The 27,796-nt window shown below is 46.4% G+C and overlaps 1 protein-coding gene and 1 long non-coding RNA gene across 2 annotated transcripts in view; one reads left to right on the top strand and one right to left on the bottom strand.

Annotated features, from left to right (window-relative positions):
* LOC144150028 (CD109 antigen-like) overlaps positions 1–27,796 on the top strand; it is a 167,765-nt gene that overhangs the window by 63,606 nt on the left and 76,363 nt on the right. Inside the window, exons 3-5 of the mRNA XM_077681819.1 lie at positions 20,953–21,121; positions 21,421–21,491; positions 22,921–22,972. Of these exons, the coding sequence (XP_077537945.1) occupies positions 20,953–21,121; positions 21,421–21,491; positions 22,921–22,972 (292 nt within the window). The remainder of the gene's footprint in view (positions 1–20,952; positions 21,122–21,420; positions 21,492–22,920; positions 22,973–27,796) is intronic.
* LOC144170258 (uncharacterized) lies at positions 9,761–12,333 on the bottom strand. Its single transcript, XR_013322581.1, has 4 exons — positions 12,119–12,333; positions 11,778–11,923; positions 11,569–11,691; positions 9,761–10,564 (listed from the first exon to the last, which is right to left on the bottom strand). It is a non-coding gene; the product is annotated as an uncharacterized LOC144170258 (long non-coding RNA).

Here is a 27,796-nt window from a genome sequence, read left to right as displayed (position 1 = left end):
TTTCATATTCGGAGCATATTTTGGTGAACCTGTTGTGTTTCCTATTGATATGCAAAGCATATTGTCGCGAAAATCGCGCCATAAAAGAGAGCGTAGGTGCCCCCGTAACCTTCTTTTGTAAGGTTGGATTCTGCTGAAACTTCTAATTGGGATTGGTAGGCTGCGGTAATACCACACGAACGACGCTGCGAATTCAACGGGAAGGATATAGCAACCTCACCAACGTGTCCTACGCAAATGGACCTATCCCATGACTTCGTGCACCGCGTATGCGGCGCTTTTTCCGCTGAACCGTCGTCTCCTCGTCAGTGGGGAAGTTCATGCGTTTCAACTTTTTTTTTCGCAGTGAAATAATTCTGTGCTCGAGAAAGTAAGTTAGATTCCTAGCCGCAAAGGCTTTTTTTTTTTGGGGGGGGGGGGGGGAGGGGGGGGGGGTTGGCATATGCAACAAAAGCGTTCATGAGTGCGAGATTTCGTCGCACGGTCACGGTATACAAGTATCTGGGGGCCGAACTTGATTCGTAGTCCCGTACTACGGGCACCTCATTGTCCTGGTGTAGCTTTGACGCGTAAAATACTCATTTAATTAATTGGGAAAGAACCTTGAGGCACACTTTGAGGACACATACGGGGAATTTAAAATATTTTAATTGGAAGTTTTGTTTTGTGTTTCTACTGTAAGAGCCGTGAGAGTTGTTGGTATACTCGTATTCGTGAGTTGACTGCGGCGTGTTTGGAGTCTAAACCAGCTCATGGCTATGAGTGTATGTATAATAGCTAGGAATGGCTGTACCCTCCTGGTCTTATGCCCATACATTAAAATTAGTTACCCCACGTTGGCTGCTGCTAGGAATTTGAAACGAGGTAACGCAATTAGTTAGGCCGGTTATGTGATGAGTGCCTCGCTTGTCATAGCTTTCACGACAGTTCATGTGACTTCGGGACCTTTTCTTTAGTGCGGGTTCTGACGCTAACGGAATTGGGCTCGGGCGCTAGAAATTCTAACATTTTTTTCCCCAAATGCAGTGAAACCTCGCTCGAACGAACTTCAAGGGGCCTCAGGAAAAAGTTTGTTAAAGTGAAAGTTCACTAAACTGAAATAGGTATGTTGCAGCTTGCTACCACAATTAAGCTAAAGGAAACATACGATGTTCGAATGATATTTCAACCCATTTATTTGTCATTCTGCTCATTTGCAAGCGGATGTCCACTATTTAGCACCTTTTGTAGAATGCAGTAATCGTCGGCTGCACCTGTGCACTTAGGCCTGCAGTGGTCATGAATTCAATCACTGTGTCCAAGCTCTCATGAACCATGAGCCTACACAAAACATCCAGTTTTTTCGTCTAGAGAAAGGCGCTTCCGTTTGGTACTCATGATTAACCAGCACGCGAATGCCTTTCCTTTGTGAGTGGTTGTAGGGCTAAAGCTGTAGCTGTAGGTATTGCCACGGCCGCTCGATGGAAACTAGTTTCCATCGAGCGGCCGTGGTATTGCTATGACTTCGGCTGGCCACAAGATTATCTAGGTAGCCAATCCACTGCAGAGTTAAAATGGGGCCCCTTTTTGGTCGCGCGGTAATGAAACGCGGTTTTCAACGGAAAATGAGCTACAAAAAGTGCGTGTTGTAATTGTTGAAGTGATCGTGTGACCTGGGAGACGCAGGATGGTGCCATGGAATATGTTCGTAGAACTGAAATGCGCACTGCACTGAATTTCGTTAAACTGAAGGGCGTTTGCATGGGGATCAAGGGCGGTTTCAGTGGGGGATTTGAAAAAGTTCGTACAACTGAATAGTTCGTTTAAATGACGTTCGTTCAACGGGCATTTTACTGTACCGTGTTTTTGATATTGTAAAAACGTTCTCGCAGATAAATTATTCGCATTATACTTATAAATAAGGGTGGTTTAGACCACCCTTATTTATACATGTACCAAGATACCAATTGGTATCTTCTAGGTTGGTTTCGGTGCAGGGCTCGGCTTACCACGCTTATTTAACTTTCTGCATTCCACCGAAATTGCTGGGCTTGTACCTATCTCAGAACGTACCGCCGTGTATTGGCTTAGTTCACTGTTTTTTATTGTTTGAGGATGTAGTCATTTATCTTGACTAGATTTTCCAAGGTTTCAATGGATTCTTCCTATAGCTTCCAGCTTTGAGTGCACGATAAGAGTGGGTTAAATTATTTGCTGAGTTCATCGCGTTCGTCCTTGGTAATTTTACAAGTTTGAAACAAGGGTTACAGTTTTCAACTGGTTGCCCACATCTTCGCGTAACATTATTACTGAGGTTAGGTGTCTTTAAATAAATGGGAAGCACCGCTTTTGTTGCGTATTAATTTAAGGGAAACTTTGAGGATATCGTTTCTTTTTTTACTCTCCTTATTTTACTTATTGTTCGCATGGACTGTCGGCGCAGTTTCTTTTTTTTTCTTTTTGAAACAATACGCGCGAGTGAAATCGGCTTCGAAACAATGACGCCCCAAATGGACGCCAAGAAACCTGCGTGGGTTCATGCTTGTGTGTACGAGATTTGAGTGTACGTTTCAAGAACAGCAAGAAATCCGTAGCCCTCCTCCACATCCCATTGTGTAGCTGCTAGTTTTTTTTTTTTTTTCGTTTTAAGAATTTAAAGGCACGACAACAGCTGATACCACCAGGAAATGGGTATGAAAAGCGGCGTCATATAGTGGTGCTGGTGTCGCACGGTTTTTTGACCGTTGTTGACCAACGGTCCCCGTGCTGGACGCGAGAGTATGCCGCGTCTACTCGGGGAAGGGACTCGGCATCCGGCCCGCTGCTTACATGTCGTCACGCGCTAGCGACATCTAGCGCTGACCGGCGTGACGGTGGGGGGCCATTGTTCGCTCTCGCCTTCTGGCCAACCCGCCCGGAAGGTGTACGCATGCGAGCTTCCACGAGCTTGCGCGCTCTTATGCGGTGAATTTCCGTCGATGCGCTACGTTGCGTGCTGGCCGCAGCAACAGCGCATCCCCGGAGACGGAACGGAGAGGAAAATGAGTGAAAGAAACGCACGCACACGCTGCAGAAGAGAATGTGAAACAATTTCGGGTGATGTGCGGCTTCACAATGGCGCTACTTCGTCGTCTACTAAATTTAAGGGTGGTGTTTTCCTACCAATAATTATTCCCGCAACGTACGCGTAATCAGCCGCAAACGAAGGGCTAACAAGAGAAAAGAAAATGGGGACCGAAAAGCGGTACAGACTTTAAAAGATTCAAGGCTTTTAAAAGCCTTGAAAAGCTTTGAATCGGAGGACTTTGATAAAGTCAATCGAGTAGACTCGTAGGGCTGAAATTATTTGCATTTTTGAAGGCTCAGTGTGTGTACTCGGCAAAGCGAGGGGCAGCTCCACAGTGTGTGTGGTCAGTGTCATTATTGACCGAACACCTTAAGCACTTTGGGATCATCAAATTGGGATCATCAAAAGCACCGTACCTTGTGGCGCTGAAATGTGGTGTCCTGGCCGACCCACTCCGAATCCTATAGGATTCGGAGTGGGTCGGCCAGGAGTGGGTCGACCAGGATTGGGTCGACCACAGTGTATATCATCCATATATGGCTGATATATACTGTGACATTTTCTTGGCGAGTGGCGAGGTCCGGCCGCTTCACACCACGCGTAGCTGGGTCTTCCTTTCCATTTTGAGGCAGGTGTAGAATTGGAAGGTCTGAATGAAATCAGGTCGCCCAGCTGTGTTCTTGTGGTTCTCAACGGTCGACCCGTTTTGGGATTACGATAATGGCACCATGACAGCATTGTGTTCTGGGGGATGTCCAGCTTTAGATAAGGAGGCTGGAGCTCTCGTGATGCAACTTTGCCCAGTTCGTGGTTCTCTTGCGGCTTGTTGCGCAAGTGCGTGGGCTTTGTCATTGCCCGAGATTCCAGCGTTGGCAGCTATCCAGAAAAAGGTAGCGGGCCCGCAGCGTGCTGACTCGTTGCCAGATGACCAGGATGACACCGGAGCTTTCGTCTAGTTATTTCAGTGGGCGTATTCGTTGATCGCGGTTGTGATGGTCACGGATTTTTTGAACAGGTCTTGCGTTATTAACCATCCATCAAAAAGCCCGTTGAATCGGCCATCTCGGCCAGCTCGGCCATTTCGGGTGTCGTGTTGTCGTGTTGTCGTAAACATGCAACCGGCGCCTTTCATCGCATCCACGACACACGAATGCAGAATCTGCCCTCCCAGTGATTGGTTCAACCTACTCGACGGTGAACACCCCGAGAGCCGTGTTAAAATCCTCATCTAACCGCTTGAGCGCCAGCGATGCGCGGTCCAGCTTTTGTTGTTCGCCCCTCCAGCCGTGAAGGCCGGTGCAGTGTCCGGGGATAGGGGCGCACGCCGGCATGTCCGCTGCCCACTGTGCTTGCGGGAGCTGGCTTCTTGGTCCTTGTGGCTGCTGTTTCAGGAGTTGCTTTGAAAATCGGCCGACGTGCGCAGTTCAGACAGGGCTAAGGAAATGGACGAAAGGACAAGCGCTGAACTTCAACTAAAATTTTAATGAAGCAACAAAACATATAGCCAGCCTGCCCACAAAAAAAAAAAAAACTCAAAATTTAACCCGATAAAAGCACCTACGCAGAAGCAGTCTTACAAAGCACACTCATCAAGATACGCAACTTCTCAAGAAGGGACAGAGATGGTGCGCTAACGCAAGAGTCGGAACGGTTTTGCATGTGCTATGTGTATCCTTGCTGCCGCTTGTGGTCTTGCAACGCCCCGCTAGGGTCATAGAAAGGCGATGCTGCTGCTTAAAGACGAGAGCTACCTTCATTCCAACCTTCTCAAAGAAGCGACCCGAGGGGTATCCAGGCGCTCTATCTTTACAGCGTTCCTCCTCACCTGTAATACAGCATGTACACACGTGAGTATAGCGGAGGGCCCTACATCCTACTCTTTCCAGGTGGTATCGCTGTTTAAACCGCAATGGTGGCTTTATATACCGGCCACTCTTTCTGTGGGGGTGGTCACTGTCTGTGTGATACAATGGCCGCTGCGGGGCTGCCTGTCGTCGCTCCGACTCGTTGCAACCATATGAGTTCTGCTGCGGCGAACGAATGTGTCACCCGTGCGGACCACCCCGCCTCCTCGGCGCTTTCTAGACGCTGGAAACTCCAAGTTCAAGAGTTTAATTGCTTGCATGGTGTTTGGTGGTGCGGGACTTGATTGTTATTGATACTATTCTTCTTCTTCTTCGTCTTCTGTTCTTCTTCTGATGATGATGACGTTCCTTGGTGAATGACACATACCCAAACAGGGGATCGGCCAAACATCATGGGTATGAAAAAAGATCCTATTTTTTTTTTTTGCAAGCTCCTGTAAATATTAAATTTAAAGAGGTTGAAAATACTTTTTGAAAGTAAAATCCAAGATTGTTGTTGTTGTATCGTTTATTAATGAAGGGAAGGCCATGTGGCCAAAATAGGGGAGGGGGAAGGAGGGAAAGGGAGGAGTAGGATAGTTTAAAAATGATGTGTCCATGAAGGCCACACAGGAGTTTCCTTCAATCAACGGTGGCCAGGCTAAGGTAGATCATATCTTATAGGGCCATTTTCACGACAGGGGTAGACCCCAGTCTACACTAATCTTGAGAGACCACTGTCCATTCCGAAAAGCTCAAGGGCTGTAAGAAAATTTGTGTCTTCAAATGGAGGGTCATCTTGAGAGGCATCGGGAGGCATAGCGTTGTGGAGGATGGGCCGACACAGAGAAAACGCGGAGCAGTGCCAGAGTAGGTGGTCGAGGGTGGCGAATACGATCGTCTGGCCGTAGGGACAGTAAGGAGGTGGAGACGCCGTTGGATGAGCCCATTTTCTTCTGATGTGGGGTGTGAGGGCTGCGTTGGCCCTAGCTTTATTGATGAATACTTCCGCAGAGCGACGCATCGGGGGAAGCAGAGACAGGTAGCCAAAGGGGGGGGGGGAGGGGGGGGGGGTAACGGAAGAAAGACGTCACTTCTGTGCCTGGCGTGCGTGGTCGAGGGCAGGGGGACGGGCGTGAGGCGTGGTCGTCCAGGGGAGGGGTACTACCACCAATACACTCCCGTGCTGCATCATGTGCAGCCTGGTTGCCCCCATCCGGGTCTGTGTGACCCGGCACCCATGCCAAACGGGTACCAGTCCCATTAAGATAAAAAAAAAGAATTGGGAAAAGACCTCAAACCAGTATACGTAAGTTTTAGCGTAAAGGAATCTAATCAGAGCGGAAATCGTTCGATTAGAGTTTTCTATGCAGCTCAGAAGGGCTGAACACACGTCCCGGCGGCAGAACCCCGTCTCGGACGCCCCAAGCGAGAGGAGACGCGGCACAGATAATGCAATCCCCAGGCTGCGAAGCGGCCCTTCAGGAAGCTGAAATCTGATTCTAGAAAAACGTCGACTGGCCATCAGGTAATGGTCGATGGACTCATCTTCATTACAGTAGCTACAAAGAGGAGATTGCGTTAAACGTGACCTATAATAATACCTGTTTAATTGCGGAACCGACAGCGGATAGTGTTTAAAATAACCTCAAGGTTACGGGAAGGGCACCAATCTGATTTTCAGGGAAATTTAAGGTGATTAAAGTCTGCCAATGATAACAAAACGGATTCTTGCTGGCCTTGAAGTTTTAGCATTCTACGATACCTTGCCACCATAATTGACGCGGTTGACTTGATGACCTCAACGACTGACCTATGGTGCCTTCTAGGCACCATAACTGACCCAAAGAGTGCCATCTGTACCAGCGAATCAGCAGCTTTGTTTAAAGAAATCCCTGCATGTCCAGGAACCCAAAGAAGGTTAACCTCAGTCAGATGAGGTGGCACAAGAGCTATAATTAAATGTACGTTGTTGTTGTTGTTGTTGTTGTTGTTGTGCCTTTAGGTATGGCACATACCCAATCAGGGGATCGGCCAATCAACAGAAGACTGAAAATGAATAGAATTCTTACTTAATGACGAAGCGCTTACAGAAGATAATTTAGACAGGTTGGAAAGAGTTTTTGATCCATGCGTCAGGATACTCACGCATACAGCATAGAGCTCAGAATTCTTTTAAGGAAATCACAAAACAAGCATCGAAACCGCATTATGGATGATAAGGCGCCTGTGAAAAATTGGACCCCCCACCATGTGTTCCTGGTAAAGTTTATGTTTGAAGATTGTCTTTGAAGGAAGGCTAGGCAGGACTACTGTCACTAAATAGAGCAGTTATTGCCCAAGACGCCGAGCGCATGCGTCAGGCTATAGGCAGGACTCAGCATTTGCCGCCAGAGAAGCCGAACGTAGTGTCAGTAGATAAGGTATTAGAGTACCGCCACTGAGGCACGCAAATCAGCTACGGCGGCCATGTTGGCGTTTATCAGTGTTGCGAGATTGCCGCATCTACGGGCTCATTAACAACACTACCGACGATGCAGCAAAACGGCATCTTTGGACACACTTCTGCTGCTGAGATGCTGTTACACGAATTATCTGTGATTCGCATTGGGAACGACGTCAGTCGCCCGCAGCCGCAGAGCAGGGAGGACAAGCTAAGCCAGAGTTGACCGACTAAAACGCATAAACAACAAAGTGGCGGCGCCCATACCGCTGGAGGAGGGCCCGGGCGACGCGCAAAACAACGCGCTGTGTGTACGTCGCTTTGTCCTTCGTCACATTTCTTGCGTTCTTCCCATAGATGCAGCAGACGGGAATCCACTTCGTCTAGGTTTGCCTCCTCCGGGACAATCTTGGTGGCACCGGCTACGGCTTCCTGTAGCGACTTCGTCCAAGCCTCAATATCATGTATGCCTTCGCAGGCTTGCGGCGTCTCCGCACGAGATTTCCGGAAGCCATCCCATTTTGTAATTTTGAGGTTTGACCTTGTCTTTGGTTTAACTAGCATGATCGTTACTTCTGTAGATAGAATGTAATGGTCGCTGCCTAAGTCTGCTTTGGTGTTACTCCACGTAGCCTCCAGAGAAGACTAGCACGAAACAAACGAAATCGCCCACTGAGGCGACGCATCGCCTAACTCCAGAAGGAGATTGAAGAACACGCGATGCACCTCTCTAATCAACAACGGCACTGCCTACACTCTTAATCTGGTTCCACGTAAGATCCACTTAGTAACTGGAACTTTTTTGCAAAAAAGTTCCAGTTATATATTTGGAACCGTGTTTCACATATCCTGAAAATTAAGTGGAACAGTGCACCACATATTTTTGCAACTAAATTATGTGGATCGGTGTTCCAAATACAAGTATGCGGATCACTGTTCCAAATAAAAGGGTAGTCTAAGTTACTGGAACATTGATCCATGTAAAGTGATTATGGAATTTATCCGGTTCGCCGTTCCAGGTACCTTCAGGCCAGCTGTTTATATAAAACTGTGTTCCTATAGACATTGGGAAGCTGTCTATGGGACTCCACTTTTCCAATATTTCTGCTTTCCTGTCGGTATACACCGAGGTCATATGCCAGGCTGGCGGATGCATTGGTATCAGCAGGAAACCGCAAGCACCATTTTAACACAGCCTTGATATATGACCCGCAGTGCTACCAACAATTGGAAAACAGAAACCACCGCAGCAGTGTGGTCCCTGACAGTTCCCAACAGTTGCCTATCGGAGCACAGTTCTATATAAAAGTTGGTCTGAGGCACCTAGACCGGCACACAGTCTTTGGCTTCACCCGCAGAATCCTGTTCTGGGTTTCAGCTGCATGTAAAAGAAACAATATACTTGCATTAAAATACGCACGCAACCAACTAATATGACTCATACACTGGTTTTCAACATACTATACAACTTTATTGGGTATTAGTATGATACATTTCAGATTTGAATAGCTGTCTATTTTAAATTGCACAGAAAATGACCAACGTACAAGGAATAAATACCATAACGATAACACTAGGCTCCAAGTGGCATTTTCACATATTAACCTTTACTCAAAAACATGGTTAATAAAGACGGTATTAGGGGCAACTGCTTCACAAATAAATAGACGTGTGCGTCTACCGCGGCACTGACACAGACATTATACAACAGTGAGCATCAAATATGCTGTCTTATCAGATAAACCAAGGTAATTCAAAGGCGGAATGACTCATTGCGCTTGCCATACTATGTTTACGCATAACTGTTTGGGAAAATGCAGTTTGCTATTAAATTGTAGGGAAAGGCCTAAAAACAAGCCATACACGGTTGTATTATCACAAACCTACAACACTGCAGTGCAAGAGTTTAGGAAAACAACGCTCGAGCCAAGATTAACGATAAAACATTTTGACACGAGAGGTCACATGTGGCAGTATGCCACCATTAAAACATGATTATTAAAGATAGTAGTTTCCTGACACCAGACGTAAGTGTAACATCAAGCTATTTGTAGGCAACATAGACTTTATGAGCATCCTGAAAACGCCTTTGACTTGAGGCATGTTACTTGCCCAAACAATTTGTAGTTGTTTAAAATAATTCATCCCAAGAAGTCTCACAAAAGCCAGTGTGAATCTTACATAATTTTGCAAACCAGGAAGCTGGAAGCATGTTACTCATATTAAAATTTAACAAGCAGACTAATTATATACGTCATCAATTCAAGCGGGAACAAGTCAGACATCCTTAAGAACCAAAGAAGCCAGCGTTTAAAAATACAGGTGGCCAGTTTTACAAAGGAGACTTGAAAGCATTTTTTCCAGCCTCAACATTTTACCTTAGGTGAAATTCACAGTTGCGTGCTATAAACCCCCCCCCCCCCCCCGTCTTGCTATCAGTGTAATTGTGACCAAAGCCCTGCTTCTGCCAAGCAAGAAATGCAGCTTTGTTCAAAGAAGAAAACTTGTTCAAGCCAAATACGCACATTTTCAATTCTTCTAGGTCATGGGTGTAAGCTCACATCCGATACTAAAATTTATCAATGAAGGCGGAAGCCATCTGCGTAAATAATCACTGTCACTTTTGCATCAGCAGCAGCACTGCCATGAAAAAAAATCTCATGAGCTACACTTGAATAATAAGGACGTTACAATGCGGTGCCATGAATTACATTAACACCCACTATAGATTCAAAGGCAGCCTGCGCATTGTGCCAATGATGAAAAATAAGGCACGACTTCAGTGTTCAGTTGACATGAAACTTGCATGTGCCAGTAACTTAAACCTCTTCATCTGATTTCATTTCCTTCATGCCTTTCATCTGACCTCCTTCATGCCTTTAAAGAAATACTTTAACCTCTACCAATAATATAAAATCCCAAGTAGAGCTGAACACTTCATGTATTTCAACAGAGACTCCAACCTAAATGACACCAGGCCGCTGCCAAACTTCTCGTGCTTTCCAAGAACTCCCTGCAAAAGTCCCAAGAACTCTCCAAAGGCACACAACCATATGAACATGATGACACGATGAAAAAGATGACATATGCGGCGAAGAGGATGACCACATCCTGAAGTGACAATGCAGGCGGCGAATCCATGATGTGTTTCTTGCGGGCAATATTGATGCCGCTAGTCCCTTCTCTCAGAATAACCGGGCCTCGAGAAGACTTACTGCTCACCTCATGTACCTTCAAGGAAACAAGAAATTTTTGTTACATGGTTGCTTTAAATGAGCGAGTTGCTTAGGCCCTTTCATAACACAGTAATTAATTTAAAATCAGTGATTTCTTGGGTTTTTTTGGGAGTGCTGTTAAAGGTGAAAGTGCGCTAAACAATATCACCACAGACAATGAATGAAATTGCCCTGATTCTGGAAAGTATCTAACTTTGCTGCCTCGGTATCCTGAATATAAGGTTTTTTTATCCTTGAGACGTTTCGTTTATAATCAAATAATAATTACTATAATCACCTTCCGGCATTTGTATAATGTGCTTCCTAGAATGCTGTAGTGAGGCTGGCTTATTATAACTTACAGCTAAACGATGTTTCTACCACAAAGAAATAAATGGCCAGTCATAGGAAATTATAAATATCGCACTGTGGCAGAAATTTTTTGTGGAATTAGTTCCACCTAAAATATTTCCCTCTCGATATGTATTACCTCCATGGTTCGTAGTGGTATGAGGCAGAAGTTGAGTTTCTAATGCTGAACTAGGCTGTTGCTCAATTTTCTTATAAATCGCAACTACAGCACATTTTCTTGCAGACGTCACTTTCTGTGCTCTAAACAATTCCCTTAAAAAAATTACTCCTTATTTAACCTCCTGTCAAAATACAATGCAAGCATTACTTATGCTACGCCTGTATTTGGGAGTATTATTGGTGCTACGGGCGTATTAAAAGCGGGAAATTTAAATTGGCAGTTGCCACCGTATTGTATCAGCAACCACGTTGGGCGTGTCCGTGGTGCTGGCAAATCACAGCAACAACTCTCAAGGTGTAAAAGCTAAATATTTACAAAACTAAAATACAAAATAGTGTTTTTTTTTGCCACTGTTGGAGCATCCGTAATAGGCGGAATGTGAACACAATGGCCAATATTGGCGTTCATGATAACTTATTAACAGTGAGATTTTATTACGACGAACAGACCCAGAAATTGAGTCTCGCAAAAACAAAATGCCAGCTTACCCAACCAAAATTAAGACCCGGGTGTTTCTGCCAGGGCCGTCTCAAAGTGCACTTCCAGGAAAGTTTCGCTGACGTGTTCAGAAAAGCTCGTACTGTCACATTGAGCCACAGGCCAAGCTGTCACTGAAACGAAGTTTCAAACCATTAATTATAAAGAAACTACCTAAAAACGCGCCACGAAAGACCCAAAAATGGCAGTGCGTACTTACTTGTAGAATGCAATGATTTCGTCCCGTGCAAGAGCTCTAATGTGTTGCCTTCTGATGATACACTTCCAAGAAGGGGTCCAAATACAATTAAAATGGCCTTATGCATTCCTTGTACCGCTGTTTTAAATCTATCTTCGCCCTATTGCCTAGAAAATAAACAGTACAAAAATATCAGATAATAAATTTATGCCTTGCTTTACCCAGGGAGCACGAGAAAATATTGAACAATGTCTGATTCGTTCCACGAAAGTAGAATGTCTTTTTTACAGTGGAAGCCCTGATAATCTTTTCTTGCTAAACAATTTGAGATATGAAAATATTTGAACATACTTTAAGCTCACCTGTCCTTGGTCTATGCGAACTGGTGAATATCTGCACAATATGCACGACTCAAAAAGTACTCTTTTGTGGCTTATGAGCTCCACAGGGCATTCATAATCCGCCACACTCTCCCCGACGACCCATCAGCATGCCAAAGATGTCTTCAGCCAGTGAATGCCACAACCATGACTTCGCAGGAGCATGTAAAGAAAAGAAATAATTTGTTTTCATTTTTTTTGCAGAGGAACAAACACATTTGTCACAACCTATCAGTGGAGGGCCAAATGTCTCCACAGTCAGCCATATACTCTTTCTGAACAGGTCATACAGTATGAATACAGAATGTAGCAATCTGCTTTTGGAGTACAATTTCTACGTTCAAAGGAGAACAGAAATGGATTAATGTTTGGTGCACATCATGATGCAAAAACTTTGCACCCGAGCGTTTTGAAAATTATTCCAACTCTCGAGCTTCCACTGACATTGATAGGATAAAATGGCAGGAATGGATTATTTTTAAACTTACTTTGTGACGTTAAAACTTCTAATAGTCCATACGTGAGGTTTATGGGTAATTATTCTGAGGTCTCAGGTTACCACTGACATTGACAGCATAGAAACGGCACCACAGTTTCTGCGTGTTTCCACCTGCCTTCCCCTCCACAAAAGGAACGTTTTGTTACTACGCTACTGCTCAGACAACCACTTCTTTGCATTTCACTACACGTCAGGGAGCCAACTAACGTTGACTAGTGTAAATAGATCATCTGAATTCATCGAAGGCATTGGAAGAAACAAGGAACAACTACACACACAGCACAGATAAAAAGCAGTGCTGCCGCCAACGCCTTGAACGCACATCAACATTAGGCGGAATAGCGTGATTAGCACAGTAAATTTATGGCTCTCAGAAGACCAACACAACGCAATTAACACGGAAGTTTGAAAATACCGATAAGTTCTAAGACAGACGCTCCGACAAACATGTTGTGTAGTGTGTGCGCGTGAGACAATAGCGTGCGACTAACCCGAGACGATTCAGTACCGCTGACAGGTACAGCAACCGTCAATATACAACTAAGCAACACCACACCATAAGGGGACATGCAGACTCGAGAAATGCGCGCACCAGCCACTTTCTAAATAGCACTAGCTAACCTACGCAGTCATAATGTCAAGCCGACTCCGACCCACAAATACACAAGCTATAATGAATAACGGCAGCAAACGTTTCTCGCATCGAACAGGCAGCGGAGCGGCACGTTTATCGGACGCAGTGATGAACAAGTCAAAGAACAACAACCGTTACCAGAACATAAATAAGCAGCACTGACCTTTTTTGCGCCTCCCGGCAAAACTTGACTTCGTCGAACAGTAAATAGAGCCCGAGGACATGAAGAAATCCGCAGTTTCACGCCACAACCAAACTGGTAACCGTTCCCGCCAGTCTGACCGACAGTTCATTTAGTACATCAGGCGCATAACGCGAGCAATCGAGAAAACCGCCATAGAACGCCACTAGTGGCGCTGCATGCGGAAGAACAAAATCTAGCTTCCGTAAACGTTGAGACGTAGGAGCGCTGCTGTCGTAAAAAGTGTTCACGCAGTCCCGTTTTTCCCTCATCGTCGTCGTACCCGTTGCCGTCCCACTATACCATGCATCAACGCAAGCGGCGCTGCCAGGCGCTGCCCTGTATTCTTTCCTCCATGCTGTCAACGCATGCGCACGGCATGTCGCACCGAAGTGGCGGTCGTTTCGTAATCGTTTCGGCCAACTTTTTCTTCCTCCGTGCCTTTGGCATGGATGCACGCCGTGGCCAGTGACCAGTCTGCGGAAGAGATCACAAGCTCGGCACCCTTGATCGCTTATATTTGCTTCGGAAAATGGGAGTAGGCGTCTAAGCGGACGTCTACGCGGCTCTGAGGCTGGAACAAAGAGCTCAGATATTAGCCAATTTAACACGTTAGTTGGGCTAAAGGTGTTTCTCTCCGCGGGCCGTGAGCGCGTGCGGTGTGTGCATACACTTTGATGACAGCTTTATTTCGTTCTTTGCAGTGAAAACAAAACGACGCTTCTTTATTGACTGCGTTCTCTTGACAAAAAGTCTTTCCAATATCAATAATATATACTGCGACGCTCTTTGATACCCACGTTATAGAAAACTACTTCCGCATAGTGAATCCAGTGTGATTACTCGCTAATACATATACCCGTTTTCCAGCAGTTTTTCTTCATGAACACCAATAGTGCAGGAAAAGAGCAACGGGGGGACCAGGAGGAGAAGGCAGGTCATTCGGTGAACTTGAATTACTACGGCAAGTAACAACATTAGGGTAACACTGCGAATTTTCGCGATACTGCAATGCATAATTTGAAATAAGAATGTCATTTCAGTATAAATATATAGAATGTAAGGCAGATGCCGCGGGGTAGATTTAGTTCTCCGGGTTTTGTGTCATTCTCCTCCTGCAAAGAGGCTTTCGTTTTTGCTTGTGAAAATTACTAGCCGGGACGAGACAAAATACAAAAACTAACTTCTAAGCATATAACTGCATGCGTAGCATGATGTGTGTGGTGTAAAATGTGACGCAGTCGGTTACCATTATGTATGTACCCCATCACAACATAAGTAACGTGGACTAAGTACCATTGAGCGCGTACTACACCACAGCGAGATGATGACTGAGTGTTGAACAAAAACTGCCGTTTCTGCGAAGCTTTGTAAACAAATGCATAAAATGTAATGGCCTCAACAAGAATTTCGTAATGAAGATGTTCACAAAAGCACCACGAATTCTTCAGCGCTATAGCAGCTATGGCTTTGCCCGAACGGCATATGGAGTAAGGGAAGACGTTTAGTCCTTCTCAAATTGAAGTCACTGGTAATTTTGTACTTGACGCCTCAAATTAGAAAAATACGATGTTCACGAAAGCGGTTTGGGCGCCGCAGAACACCTGGAAATGGGTTCCTGCAATTTCTTCTTTTGCCTAAGATATCCTCCTCTCGACATTTTTAATGCTTTGTACGGCGGTGACAAAAAAGTGGGATTTCGTTTTCTGTCAAAGGACATCACTAAAACTACAGCTTAGCCGTAATATGAAAGTTAACTGCTTCAAGGCAGTTTCACAGATGTCGGCGAAGTTCATTATATTTTATGTGCGGTGTGCGCGTGTATATTAAACGCGCACGTGCATCTTGGGTCAAGAAGCACCTAATATATATGCGGTTCATTGTTCCAGTTGATACATGAAAGAGTGTATACTTCACTGCCGTGCACGAGTTATGTGGAACCAGACACGAGCAAAAAATATACAAACGCATTCTCCCCAACCGTTTACTGGGACATAAGTGGAACAGTAACCGGAACCGCCGACATCGCATGACCCAATTTCTTCGGTTCCAGATAAAAACCACGAACATAAAGAAAACAAGCTGACGGTTCCAGATAAGATCCACCTATATGCCTCGTTCCAGTTATTCTTTCGTTCGGATCCACATAAAATATATGGATCACCCTTTTTAACTGGAATTTATATGGAACCAGATTAAGAGTGTATGCTCGAATAATGAGGAATCAATGAGTGTCCCACGCACGTGGAACGTACTCCACCATTTACTAGACCACACCACAAGCAAGACCCATCAACGACAGGACCTTCATCGTCTACAACGCAACGATGGAACCCCTGAAGAACTGTTGGTCGAGCTTCAAAATAGGTACCTTAACATCGGCCCTACAACCCAGCCAAAGACTACGAAGGAGCTCCCAACTTAAAATTGAACGAATCTTTCACGGAGGCAGAGATAAGGGCGGCAATGTCTCAGCTCAGAACCAAATCGGCTCCTTGCCCAGACGGTGTCACTAATAAGACGCTGAGGAACCTGGACGATGATTCCGTTACGGTCCTGACTAAATATTTTAATAAATGCTGGAGTGAAGGTACCCTTCCGAAACAGTGGAAAACGGCAAAGACAGTATTCATTCCCAAACCCGCCAAGGCTTTGAAGATTGAGAACCTACGACCCATCTCTCTGACGTCTTGCTTAGGCAAACTTTTGGAGCACATGGTCTTGAAAATAGACTAAACAACTACGTAAACGACGAACACCTACTCCCGGACTCTATGTTCGGTTTCAGACGAGGTCTCTCGACGCAGGACGTGCTTCTACAACTGCGGCACCAAGTCATCGAGGCACGACACAACTCTTCCTATGATACCAGGGCCATCCTGGGACTACACTTAACTAAAGCCTTTGACAAAGTCAAACACTCGGCCATGCTACAGAATCTCGAGCTGCTCAGAGTGGGCAAGTGCACCTACAACTATGTGAGAGACTTTTTAACGACGAGAACAGCCAGCCTCACGATAGGTGATATTCAGTCTAACCCCATAAATTGAGAAAACAGGGCACTCCCCAAGTATCAGTCCTGTCTCCTTTCTTATTCAACATGGCTCTCATGGGGCTGCCTCCGAAACTCAATGAGACACCCAGACTTATTCATAGTCTCTATGCAGACGACATTACACTCTGGGCAGCAGGAGGCAGCGATGGGACGATACAAGATACCCTACAAGCTTGCGATAGAAGTGGTTGAGAGCTATGTCATCCCTGGAGGTCTTTGCTGCCCCCGCAAAAATCGGAACTACTGGTAATCTATCCTAACGGCCGCTAGCCTCAAGGTCGCCAAAGCATCTCAATCACAACCAAAGATGGGACTGCCATACCAAACGTCGATACCATTAGAATATTAGGCCTTCAGATCCAAGCTAATGAATACAACACGGCAACTCTGAAACAACTGGAGAAGCATGCGATGCAAGTTAGCAGCATGATGTCGAGAATCTCCAATAGATATCAAGGGATGTCTGAAAACAGCGTCACTGAGACTCATTCAGGCTTTCATCATCAGTCGAATTGCATATGCCGCGCCGTTCTTACGACTCCGAAGACTTGACAAGGAGAAAATAAATACACTAATCCGCAAGATATACAAACAAGCTTTAGGCATCCCTATTTCTGCCCCGACACACAAACTACTCGAACTCGGTATCCACAACACTGTGGAATAAATCATCGTGGAGCAATGCATGGCATAACTCGTACGTCTCTCATCTACACGGGCAGGACTAAAAGTTCTGGGCGATCTTAAAGAAGAGGTGAACGCGGAGACCCCCGAGCAAGTTGACCTTCCAACTGCTCTCAGGTCGCATATAAAATTAACTCCTCTCCCTAGAAACGTGCGTCCCACGCAGGACACAGGACGTATGCGAGCCAGAGTCCGCGCTTTGTCCAAGAGACTTCGAGCGGAGCCCAATGTCTGGTACATGGATGCAGCCGAATATCGGGAAAAGAGTGCCATGTGTATAGCTGCAACCAGCTATCCAGGAAATCAGCATGTGGCTGGCACAATTGTAACTACGCACATGGTGGAAGCGGAGGAAGCGGCTATCGCCCTAGCGATCTCCAGCATTTAAACGTCGGGTGTGGTAGTCTTGGACTCGCAGGCTGCCCATTCGAAACTTCACTAGAGGAAGTATATCGTTCAAGACACTTGCCATTCTCAGACATTTAACCAACATGGAGAACCTCCCCACAGTCACGCTACTGTTGGTCCCTGCACACGCTACCCTGGAAGGCAATGAGGGGGCACATGAGTTGGCTTGCGCTCTCACCAACCAAACCAACTTGCCAGTCGCATCCACGGACACTCCTGGGAACGGCGACAGGCTTCTCACGTATCGGGAAATACTCAACTACTATAGGGAGGGCAAACGATCATATCCCGGCCCCACCATGTCCCTCGATAGAAAACAGGCTGCAGCCCTACGACTATTGCAGACCAATTCGTTTCCAAACCCAGTCCTGTATCACCAGATGTATGCCGACTTATATTACCCGAAATTTAAATTTTGTTCAGGGTGGGCTACCCTCTCATACGTGATGTGGAAGTGCCCGCACATCGCTACGAACCCACAGGAACACAGCACATATTTACTAAACATGCACAACGTTGAGCGGTGGGAGGCCGCGCTGCGCAGCTCTACCGCTGAAGATCAACAGGCCCTGGTCCGAATAGCAAGAGAGGCCGCTGACTCCCATGGGGTCGGCCGAACCCTTGCAAGAAAGAAGACGTAATATCAGTCTTCTTATTTGGGTTCAATAAAGTCTCTCTCTCTCTCTCTCTCTCTCTCTCTCTCTCTCTCTCTCTCTCTCTCTCTCTCTCTCTCTCTCTCTCTCTCTCTCTCTCTCTCTCTCTCTCTCTCTCTCTCTCTCTCTCTCTCTTGCATTCTTGCCCTCCTCCAGTGGAAGGACACGAGGACGCGCTGCGTGATTTCTACGGATAGTCGGCCACCCGAACGACTTCCGAACCGAGGAATGCATGCATCCCCACTTCGGTACCCCGTCTCTTCGAAATGACGGCCGTAGTTTTAGAAAATTCGCCCACTGACTACGTTTTCATCCAGGCATGTCCTAATGCGAACCGTCGTATCGTCTGCAAGTTTACCAAGCCAAGTTATTGCAGGTGATGGTTAGGAACACATTCTAAAACTACCTGTAGGAGATTTTTGCTCATCCAATACTTCGGGTTACCCGAAAATCTACATTGCCTTGTAATACTGGAGCGCGCAGATGATATTGTTACAGTGAGTAACAATAATATGGCGGCGCCCATGAACCGTCGCAGTGTAAACAAATTTCACGTAATGCGAACTGACCAATGATCATGCATGCGTCGGCACGGAATAATAGGAGAAAAAAGTGACAATACCCTGTACCCTTATCTAGTGGCACTATAGCCGAGCGCAAGCGACAAGCTCGCCGAGACGACGAAAAACACTTTATACCCTCCTCCATCACCATTTGTAGTGGTTTACAATAGCTTTGCTGGACATCCACTTTCACAGGGCCGGATGGTGACCAATTTTTTTAAAGAGTACAAAAGACGAGAGGTCTTGGAGTTCGACGTTCAAGTTGTTTAAGCAGGTTGAGCCGGTAAATTGTAATGTGTTTTTTCCCCATAGTCTGTAGGTATTTTTTGCACTAAGAAGCGCTACGGGGTAGCATTACTTGCTCGTTGAGATGGTTGCAGGTAAACTGCATTTTGTTAAATTCTCAGTGAACAACTTGAAACATTAGTTGAACCACGGCCACTCGATTGTTCGAGCGATGTTATATGTAACTAAGTTCATTAAACAAATCAGGACAGGTGCCGGTTTCAAAAGTAAGAATTATTGTATCGCTTATAGGTTGTCCACCACAATGGGCCTCCCCGATTATCAGTCCCGGATAGTCCGCGGACTGCCCGAGACGCGATCCGTCGTTCGATTTTTCCATGTATTTCTATGAGACTTTCGGTACGAACGCAGTCCTCGGGCTGCCCGCGGACCGTCCAGGACTGGTAAATCGAGGACGCCCAATGTTTATATTACGGGTGCAGATACTGTTGTTTTCAACTGCGCAAAAAAGAGAAGACACTGGACGAAAGCGAAAAACCGACGGTATACCACAGCGCAGACTAACAACTGATATTCGTTGTTCACGCAACGAGGTTTATGTGCCTTTCAGCCGAAACAACAAAACGCACAAAAAGAAGATCGGCACTTGTCGAAGGCTAATGCAGTTATTCAGTGCAACTTTCTGAAGTGCGGGGAAGTTTCTTTGACTAAAGAAAAAAGAAACAGCGGTCAAGGAAGTTTAAGCTTAAAATGTAAATTGTTACGGTGTACAGCTTAGTGATGATTTAAATGCTGTGTGCGAGAGATTTATGAGCCAATATAGAAGGAAGGAAATCCAGAAGAATAGAGTAGAGAATAATGAAGTTAAGTTGCAAAAATAGTTAGCAGGCATTAAGAAAATCGATTTGATCTTTCAGTGATGCTGGGACAGCTTCTAGCCCTCGCTGATCCATCCTTGTGGGTACGTTCTAAACTCTTTGAAGCAATTATCGTCATCAACTAGGCCGGGCGCTGGCGTCGGCGATATTCCGTTCCCCTGTGGGTACAAGCCAGGCATGTCCTGTGCGCACCCAGCGTCATCTTCTGCTTCGCTTGTAACGCTCTCTATACTCTTTTATGCAACTGCTCTAAGGTCTCCTATGTTCTGGCTGAGTAGGGGGTACAATCGTGGGTTTTGAAACGAATGCCCTGGGTTCTGGCCTCAGCAATGGCAATAATTTTTGCCAGGACCCGTGATTTTTTTTTATTATAAAATGCTATCGTACGTCAATTCTGCGCACTCTTTTCGTAAGTAAAAGTGGTTCGATATCTTCTAGGTCGGTTTAGCAGTGCGGCGTGGCGTATATGAACATGTTCAATTAACGTTTTGCCCCGCACCGTCAGTGCCCGGCGTCGAGCCTGTTTCTTTGGCTGTGAAAAAGGCAAGCAGCTGAAGTCGCTTCAGGGCAACGCTTATCCATGCATACCGAGTCCCGAAAGGAGGGTGCTGTGGAAGACGCCCAGAAAGTGTGCGCTACAATCGACGGTAGCATTTTTATTTCCCAAATTGTCATTCTACCTATGCTCGTCATAGTGGCGCAGCCAGAAATATTTAACGGTTGGTGTTAGACTCCACCGGTAAAAAAAAATAAAAAATATATATTCTGCGTTCAAACAATATCTTATTTTCGTTTTCTTATCTCGCTTTTACGTTTAAATTTATAGATGAAGTGTGTAAAAAGCATGTGCGGGGGAAAGGCCGAACGGGAGGGGGGGATGCGTCACTTATAATTTTTTTTTTGGAGAGGGGGGGGGGGGGGCAGTTCTGACACCGAAACACACCCCTGGCTACGCCCTAGGCTCGTCACTGCTTGCAATTCACCGAGCATATCTTTGCGGCGCGAACGTGTGCAGGTGCCGCAGAATGCGAAGCCGGGAAAGTACCGCATGCGGGTCGAAGGCAACGTCAACGGGGTCCTTGGTGGCACCGGCTTTATCCAGGAGCAGGATGTCGAGTTCCAGGCCCAGTTCCTCACCATCCTCATCCAGACGAACCAGTTCGTCTTCAACTTCGAGCAGTCCAGTGAGTGACGCCGACCTGTTCCGACACCAACGGAAACTATGCTTACGTTTAAACGTGGCGTGAACATATACAGCTTTGCATCGTGGTTTGTCGTGATGTGAGGGTACTGTGTCGATAGTTACAGGTGATAATGTGTGAGCATCATTTGTCCATGTGTCAGTGCTTCTGCTCAGGGTAGCTGTTGTTTTATCCGCGATGTATACGGGCGGGTCGTATTGTTGTGAAACCGTGCGTTAATGGTAGTCAGGAGAAAAGTACAAGTTCCCAGCATGCAATCTGGCGATTACTTTCCTTTTCAGTCAAGGCCAGGATCGTGCTCCTGACAACAGAACTCAAGCCATATTCCGAGGCAGCGGATATATACCTCACGGTAAGATTGAAAGATTACATAGTTAAGTACACTTTGTGGCAATCCCGTGGTTTAGCTTTACCACAATACACTTGCGTAACAATGCATGTCGCTAACAAAACAAATTCGGCGAATGACCGCAACATTTGACTCGAAAATGTGATCTGCGTGGGGTGCTGCGCAATGCAGGACGTCATCCTTGCATTGCGTACTTCCACAGCGCAGAGCGAACTTTTCAGTCAGATCTACGTTGCACATCCTGATTCGCAGAAATTTCTTTGTTGGCTGCTCGGATTGGTTAAGCGAGTGCATTGCGGTGAAGCTGAACATCAGGATTTTCTTAGACTCTAAGCGCTTGTATTGAAAAAAATAAACGAACTTTTGGGCCATATAAACATACGGTCTTGTATAAAAAAAATGCCACAGGAGACAGACGGTCAGGCATGAAGTAAGTCATTTACACCGTCTACGACGGCCCATATTTTCGACATTCGCAAGTGGGCTTCGCCACAACGCTCCAGTACAATCAACCGGCGTGACCAAATGTGTAAATTTGATGATTGACGAGGACACGCATCCAATTAAGGTAATGAAAGAGTCTGCGTTGGGACAGCAGTGCAAAGGAACACTGCGCTGTTGTCCCGGTGCAGATTCTGTGTTTTGCTCTAACCGCATGCTGGGCTTCGTCGTTCGCCAAATTCGCACATTTCGTCACGCCGGTTGGTCGTTCTGAAGCGTTGTGGCGAAGCCCACCCGCGGCAATTTCTTCGGTTGTATACGCACTCTGCTCTTGCGCAGTAACTCCAGCGCTGGTAATGATTATAGCTCAAATGTTTGACCTGTGGTTTGACGGCTTGACCAAACGGTCATCCGCGTTGAAATGTCGACAATACCCTTGCTGCATCTGAGAGCTGTGAGATCCCTCTTTCAAGCCCGCGCGTTGTGAGGTACAGAAAATAGGAACGCGAACCGGGGATTACGCGCCGGCATGGGAAACAGTAGTGCCGGAGGAGGGCTCTGAGGAAGGGCGACACAGCGTAGCGCCTGTGAAGGGTGTACGCCGCTGCCGCACGTGCCGCCTTTAGAGGAGGGGGTACCGACGGGGGTCGAACAGGAGGCTCCTGGCGATATCGAGCGAACGGAAGAAGCTTCACGGGATGCTGTCCAGGGACCTGGTCAGGGGGTGACGGGCGCGGCTGCAAAGTTGAACACAAAGTTCAACTGCTAACAGATCAGCAGAAGGTTCAACTAGGCTTAGTAGGACTTGATTGCTGGCTAGTTGGTTCATGATGTACGAAAGAATAAGTTTGCGCAGAAGACGAGGACGAAGAGACGTCCTCGTCTTCTGGGCAAACTTATTCTTTCGTGCTTCAACTAGGCTTTCGCCTTCACATTCTTATAAAGTGCAACATCCCCTGTACTGTTCGTTCATTTTTGCATTTTTTTGCAGGATTCTCGGGGAATTGTTATGAAGCGGTGGGTATCACTGTACCCATATCTTGGTAAGTTTTACCCCCACGTTTTGTCAAAGTTCTGTGTATGGTGTAGTCGCTATCGCATGCGTCTGTGCCGTCATTTGTTTGATTATTGTTACAAAACAAAAGCTACAGCGCGAGTCCAAGTTCAACCAATTTTCTCGTCGTAATCGTTTGTGGTACTATAACTTGCATTTTGATGGTATTTTGTGCATCGTAATGTATTTTCGTTGGGTATAAAAAACTGTCTGATAGTTCACGGGAAAACTTTTGTGATGTGTTCTGCGAATGTCAGCATACGAAACCATCTTACTATGGAGTAAAAAAGCGGTTCTCAACTAAAACTATGCTGGGATTCCCTTTTGGGCTTACAGAAGTGGCGGGATATTTCGGGATAAAATGTGTTGACCGTTCTCATAAATGTCAAACATTATGGCCATATTTGGAGCTAAAGTCGCCATAAACTCATTTAATGCCTGCCTTTTAGAGCGCAGCTTTTAAGCGCCCGCTCCTATGGTTTCGCGTCGTCCGTCGCCGTCGGCCTCGTTGTAACCGAGAGAACGAAGAGGACACCGAAGACAGAGCGAGCAGGAAAACAGAGGAGGAAAGTAGGGCGAAAGTGTGAGGGGAGGGTGGCATGCCGAGGCCGCGTGAGACGTGCTCCGCCGCGGCGACGCTGCCAGAATCCAGACGTGCGCGCCGTCGATGCAGCAGCTATATATGCGCCGTTTCCGGGAAAAGTCTGCAGTTAGCGCTGTGCTCAAATTTTGCATTGAAGTCGTCAGCCATTTTTTAACAGCGGAGCTGTTTAAGCTTGAGTTTGGTTCGGTGGCTTTAGCAAAAATATACCAAGAGAAAAAACTGCGCCGCCTGTGTGTTCATCGGCTGTGCATAAAACGCGTAGAAATTCCCAGCCAAATGAGTGGGTTCGTTGCCGTGTTAAGGCGAGTGGACATAGCCGCCATGGTCATAACCTTCAGTGCCCCATGAGGAGGCACTCAAGGGCCGTCTTATAATGGTGTCTATATAATCAGAAGCTCGAATGTTTTTAAAAGCTATGGATAATTCGTTTACTGCGTATAGGCTGTTTACAGCGAGTAGTTAGGCCCGCCTAAACCTATAGTTTCGCTTTCCGCCGTATACTGCCATGGTCCGCTACGAAGTGCGTCGTTACCAGATGTGGAATGCACAGAGAAAATGCATAATTTAATACCGTCGACGCAGTCTGACTTCATGATGGTCATCGCGAAATGGAACAGAACTCACGCGGGAGCGCTCCAGTACACGGGAGCATGCGAAGGCCCCGGCGCGCCGCCACTAAAACGATCTGATCATTCGCTCCCGACAGCTTCGGTCCCTTCCGTAGGTCCAGTGTGTCGCGCTAATTACGTCAGGTTGATCACACAAAGTGTGGAAAAGCAGCGAAAAAACGGTTTCATTTAAACTATGCCTCGGACCATATATGTTCTCAGTTTGGGGTGTCTGCGAGCCTCACGTATTTTGCGAAATCTGCAATAGCGCACACCTGCATCGGAAATCTGGAGTGAGAGATTTTGTTGCGCGAGACGTGTTCACGTTGGTGCGGATTTACTGTTACATTTTCTGCGTAGATTGACGCAGCACCACAACTGAAGGGCTGTCACAAGAGCTATAGTTGCTCACCTCAACTCTCAGTAATTAAATCCTGCGTGGTATTCCAAACGGTGACACGCAAGGTTATTGCAATTAAGCCAGGAATAATTGAATTTCATTGCAGAAAAACTCGCAACAGTTGCTACATGAATAGATGAATAAAAATTAAAAAGGATGACCAAAAGTCGTCATGTCATGTGCACATACGCTGCCAAACTAATTCTGTAATGCATAAACCCAAAAATGTAAAAAAAAGCTCACGTCAACAGCCTTTTATGCCAGCTCGGGGGAAGTCCCACCTGCTACAAAACATGGGGGCAAGAATATACAGCTTTGTGTTGACTTTTTTAAGCTCTTCCTTTTTTCCCCGTCTCTCTACTTCCTATAGGGCCTTTAGGCTTCAATTGTGCCACTTTCTTGGACCCTGGGCCAACAATAATGGCTCATCTTTACGACAAACATTCTGCTGCGTTTTTGGCGGGATTCTGGACTAGACAAAACTTTGTAATTCTTGCATTGTGCGCATGGCTACATCTGTACGCGTTTGCGTCGTCATGTACGCTTTTTCTCCTTTTTGTTGCTATAGGTGCTTTGCGCTTCCTGGGCACCATTCGCTCTACTTTTTTACTTAACTTTGTTTAGAGTTTTTTCCTTGGATTTTATTGCGTGCCATTTTTTATTTAACTTTTGTTTTCTCTCTAATTGTTGCCTTCCAAATCTCTCACATTCACTCCACTGCATTGCAATCATCCCCATCTGGCGTAGCAAGCACTGCCGCTAGCAAAGCTGACCTCTCCAGCCCACATTAAATATTTCTCTCTCCCTCTCTCTATTCCCTTCTCCGCATCCCCGCAGAGTAGCCTGTACGCGACAATATGCTGGCAGACCTCTCTGCTTTCATTTAATAAAGAGGTCTCTCTCTATCTATCTATCTAGAAAACATCGGTCGAACTCGAAGAAATCAGTTTACGAAAGAAAGAAGGATGTACCCACGGGGATTCGAACTTGCGACTTGCAGAATAACATACCTAGCGCTCCAGACCACTCGGCCACGAGCCAGTTTTTTTTTCGTAACAAAAACAGGTTTATTAGCGTAATAAATATTCAGAGTACAGAGAAAGGGCACATATACAGACTAATCGACATATACAAGACTACATATAGGCACGATCAGGTGAGGTATACGCTTGGAATAATTAAGCACTCGCACGTCCAATTGACTCATGCAAAGCGTCTCGGTTGACGAAAGTACGCGTAGTGCACAATACCCCCTCCTGGTCCCTGCCTTCATAGGCGTGTAAAGCGTCCTGCTTCTTTTGTCTTGAAGGCCACCGTGGCGCGGCGGCAGCGCGCGAAGCCTTCGCACAGTTCTGTGTCCGAGTCGGGTGCCCCAAGCGCGCTCACGGTACATTGTTTTCTGGACGAAATGCCGCCACGCTGGTTTGAGTTAGGAGCACACTCCACCGCGTCCACTCGCGCTCGCCATAGTGAGTGGAGGCCTAGTGTGAGCACGCATTCGTAGAGTACCGAGTGATCTGTCGGGACGACTAGGCAGCGCTGCCGGGTATTGGAAATATAAGGTATATGATGTGCAATCAGTTTGCATTTTTATCTAGTTTTAGCATTTCAAGCAGCTTAGGCGGCCTAGGTGACTATTTGTTGTATTGGCGGTGAGCGCGACCACGGGCGGCGCTGCGAAGCGCGCCTCCGTGACGTCGACTTCGGGACTCTCGCATATGTCGTCTGCTTAACTCCGGGCTCGCTCTCCCTGCTGTTTCTTTACGCTTGGTTAACGTCTGATGCTGGTCCGCACCATATTTTGCGTGTGCGTAACTTTTAAATGCAGAGCATTTCAGTAACTCACGATGTCACCCGCGTTGACGTCCGTCGTAGTCCGCACCGTCGTTGTCCGCATCCCCATACACTATATAAAAAAAATACTATCCGGCGCCTTGTTTCGATCCCTCGACCCTGCGGGCGGAACGCAATGTACATGGTGCTCTACCCACTACGCCACAAAGCCGACACAGAATGGGAGGCTACGAACGCGCCTTATATCCTTGACTCATTCAAACTACGTCAAGAAGCTGCTGATACAACGCATTCACTACCACCAACTAACGCAATACACCCACCCCGTATGCGACGCATTTACTCGAGTCCCCCTCGCGGGGAGATGGGACCGCCAAAAACAACGCGTTGTGGACTGCGCAGTAAGGTGCCGGCACGTGCGAGAACCGCTCGCGCTGTTCGTTCCAGGCAGGGGGCGCGCGAGCACTGCGAAGGCGGGAAATTTGAACTGCTTTGGACAAACCTCCGTTCAATTCATCAAGAGAGAAGTGAGACAGGGAGGCGAAGAGCGTGATGGGTAGTAGCAGTTAGCGGATAACGGTGCCACAGGCCGTTATGGCGAATCACTGCTCTGCATTTACGACAGCTTTCACGTTGAGTGGATCGGCTTTAATTTTTTTATCAAAATAAAACACTTAAAATCGCATACACTAGCTCAAGGCGTTATTTAAAGTATAGTATTTGATACCGCTCCGGAAAAAAACATTGCCGGCGTCGCCCAGTTTTTGCGAAGCCGGCACTGGGCGGAGCGCGAAAAGTCGGAGTAAGCGTGAGCTTCTGTGTTCAGCAAAGCGAGCAGCCAGCTGCTAATAACCAACAATAGCGAAAATGCAAGACCAAAGCAATTACCAGGCCTTCGGGGCTGCCGGCTTGGCAGAAGGCATTATGATTCCGGTAATCGTATGCGGGGGAAAGAACTTTTTGCAATCTCGTCGAACAATCGAAAGTATTGTATCACATGACTTTACTTTGTCATAGTATGAAACTATGCCGACATGCACTATGGGCTGCTAAAACTGTAGGTTGAGTTCCAAATAGCCCATATGTGTGTGTATAGGAGTGTGCTGGTTTTATACCAGGCTTCTTACCAGTATGGAGGTTTATTGAGCAAAACAAGCTACGTCTACGGTAAAGATACAGTAACACAAGTTTTGAACAGACCTGGAGGGAAATTCGGTACATTTCCCACAGCCATATCTTCCCAATATTCAGATATGCGTTATAGGAAAACTGCACTCAAGAGGAGGAGGAGAGGGAGGAGTAAATTTTAATTGTAAAATCGAGCTGATTATGGGCTGGATCCTCAGTCCGGGACAAGAGAGTCAGAGTAATTTTATTTGATTCATAGAGCGCCATCCCGAGTAAACC

The sequence above is a fragment of the Haemaphysalis longicornis genome, unplaced genomic scaffold (genome assembly GCF_048455015.1).
Source record: "Haemaphysalis longicornis isolate Haplotype H1 unplaced genomic scaffold, Haemaphysalis longicornis Haplotype H1 scaffold_1, whole genome shotgun sequence".
Taxonomy (NCBI): Eukaryota; Metazoa; Arthropoda; class Arachnida; order Ixodida; family Ixodidae; genus Haemaphysalis; species Haemaphysalis longicornis.
This window is presented reverse-complemented; position numbering and strand designations above follow the sequence as displayed.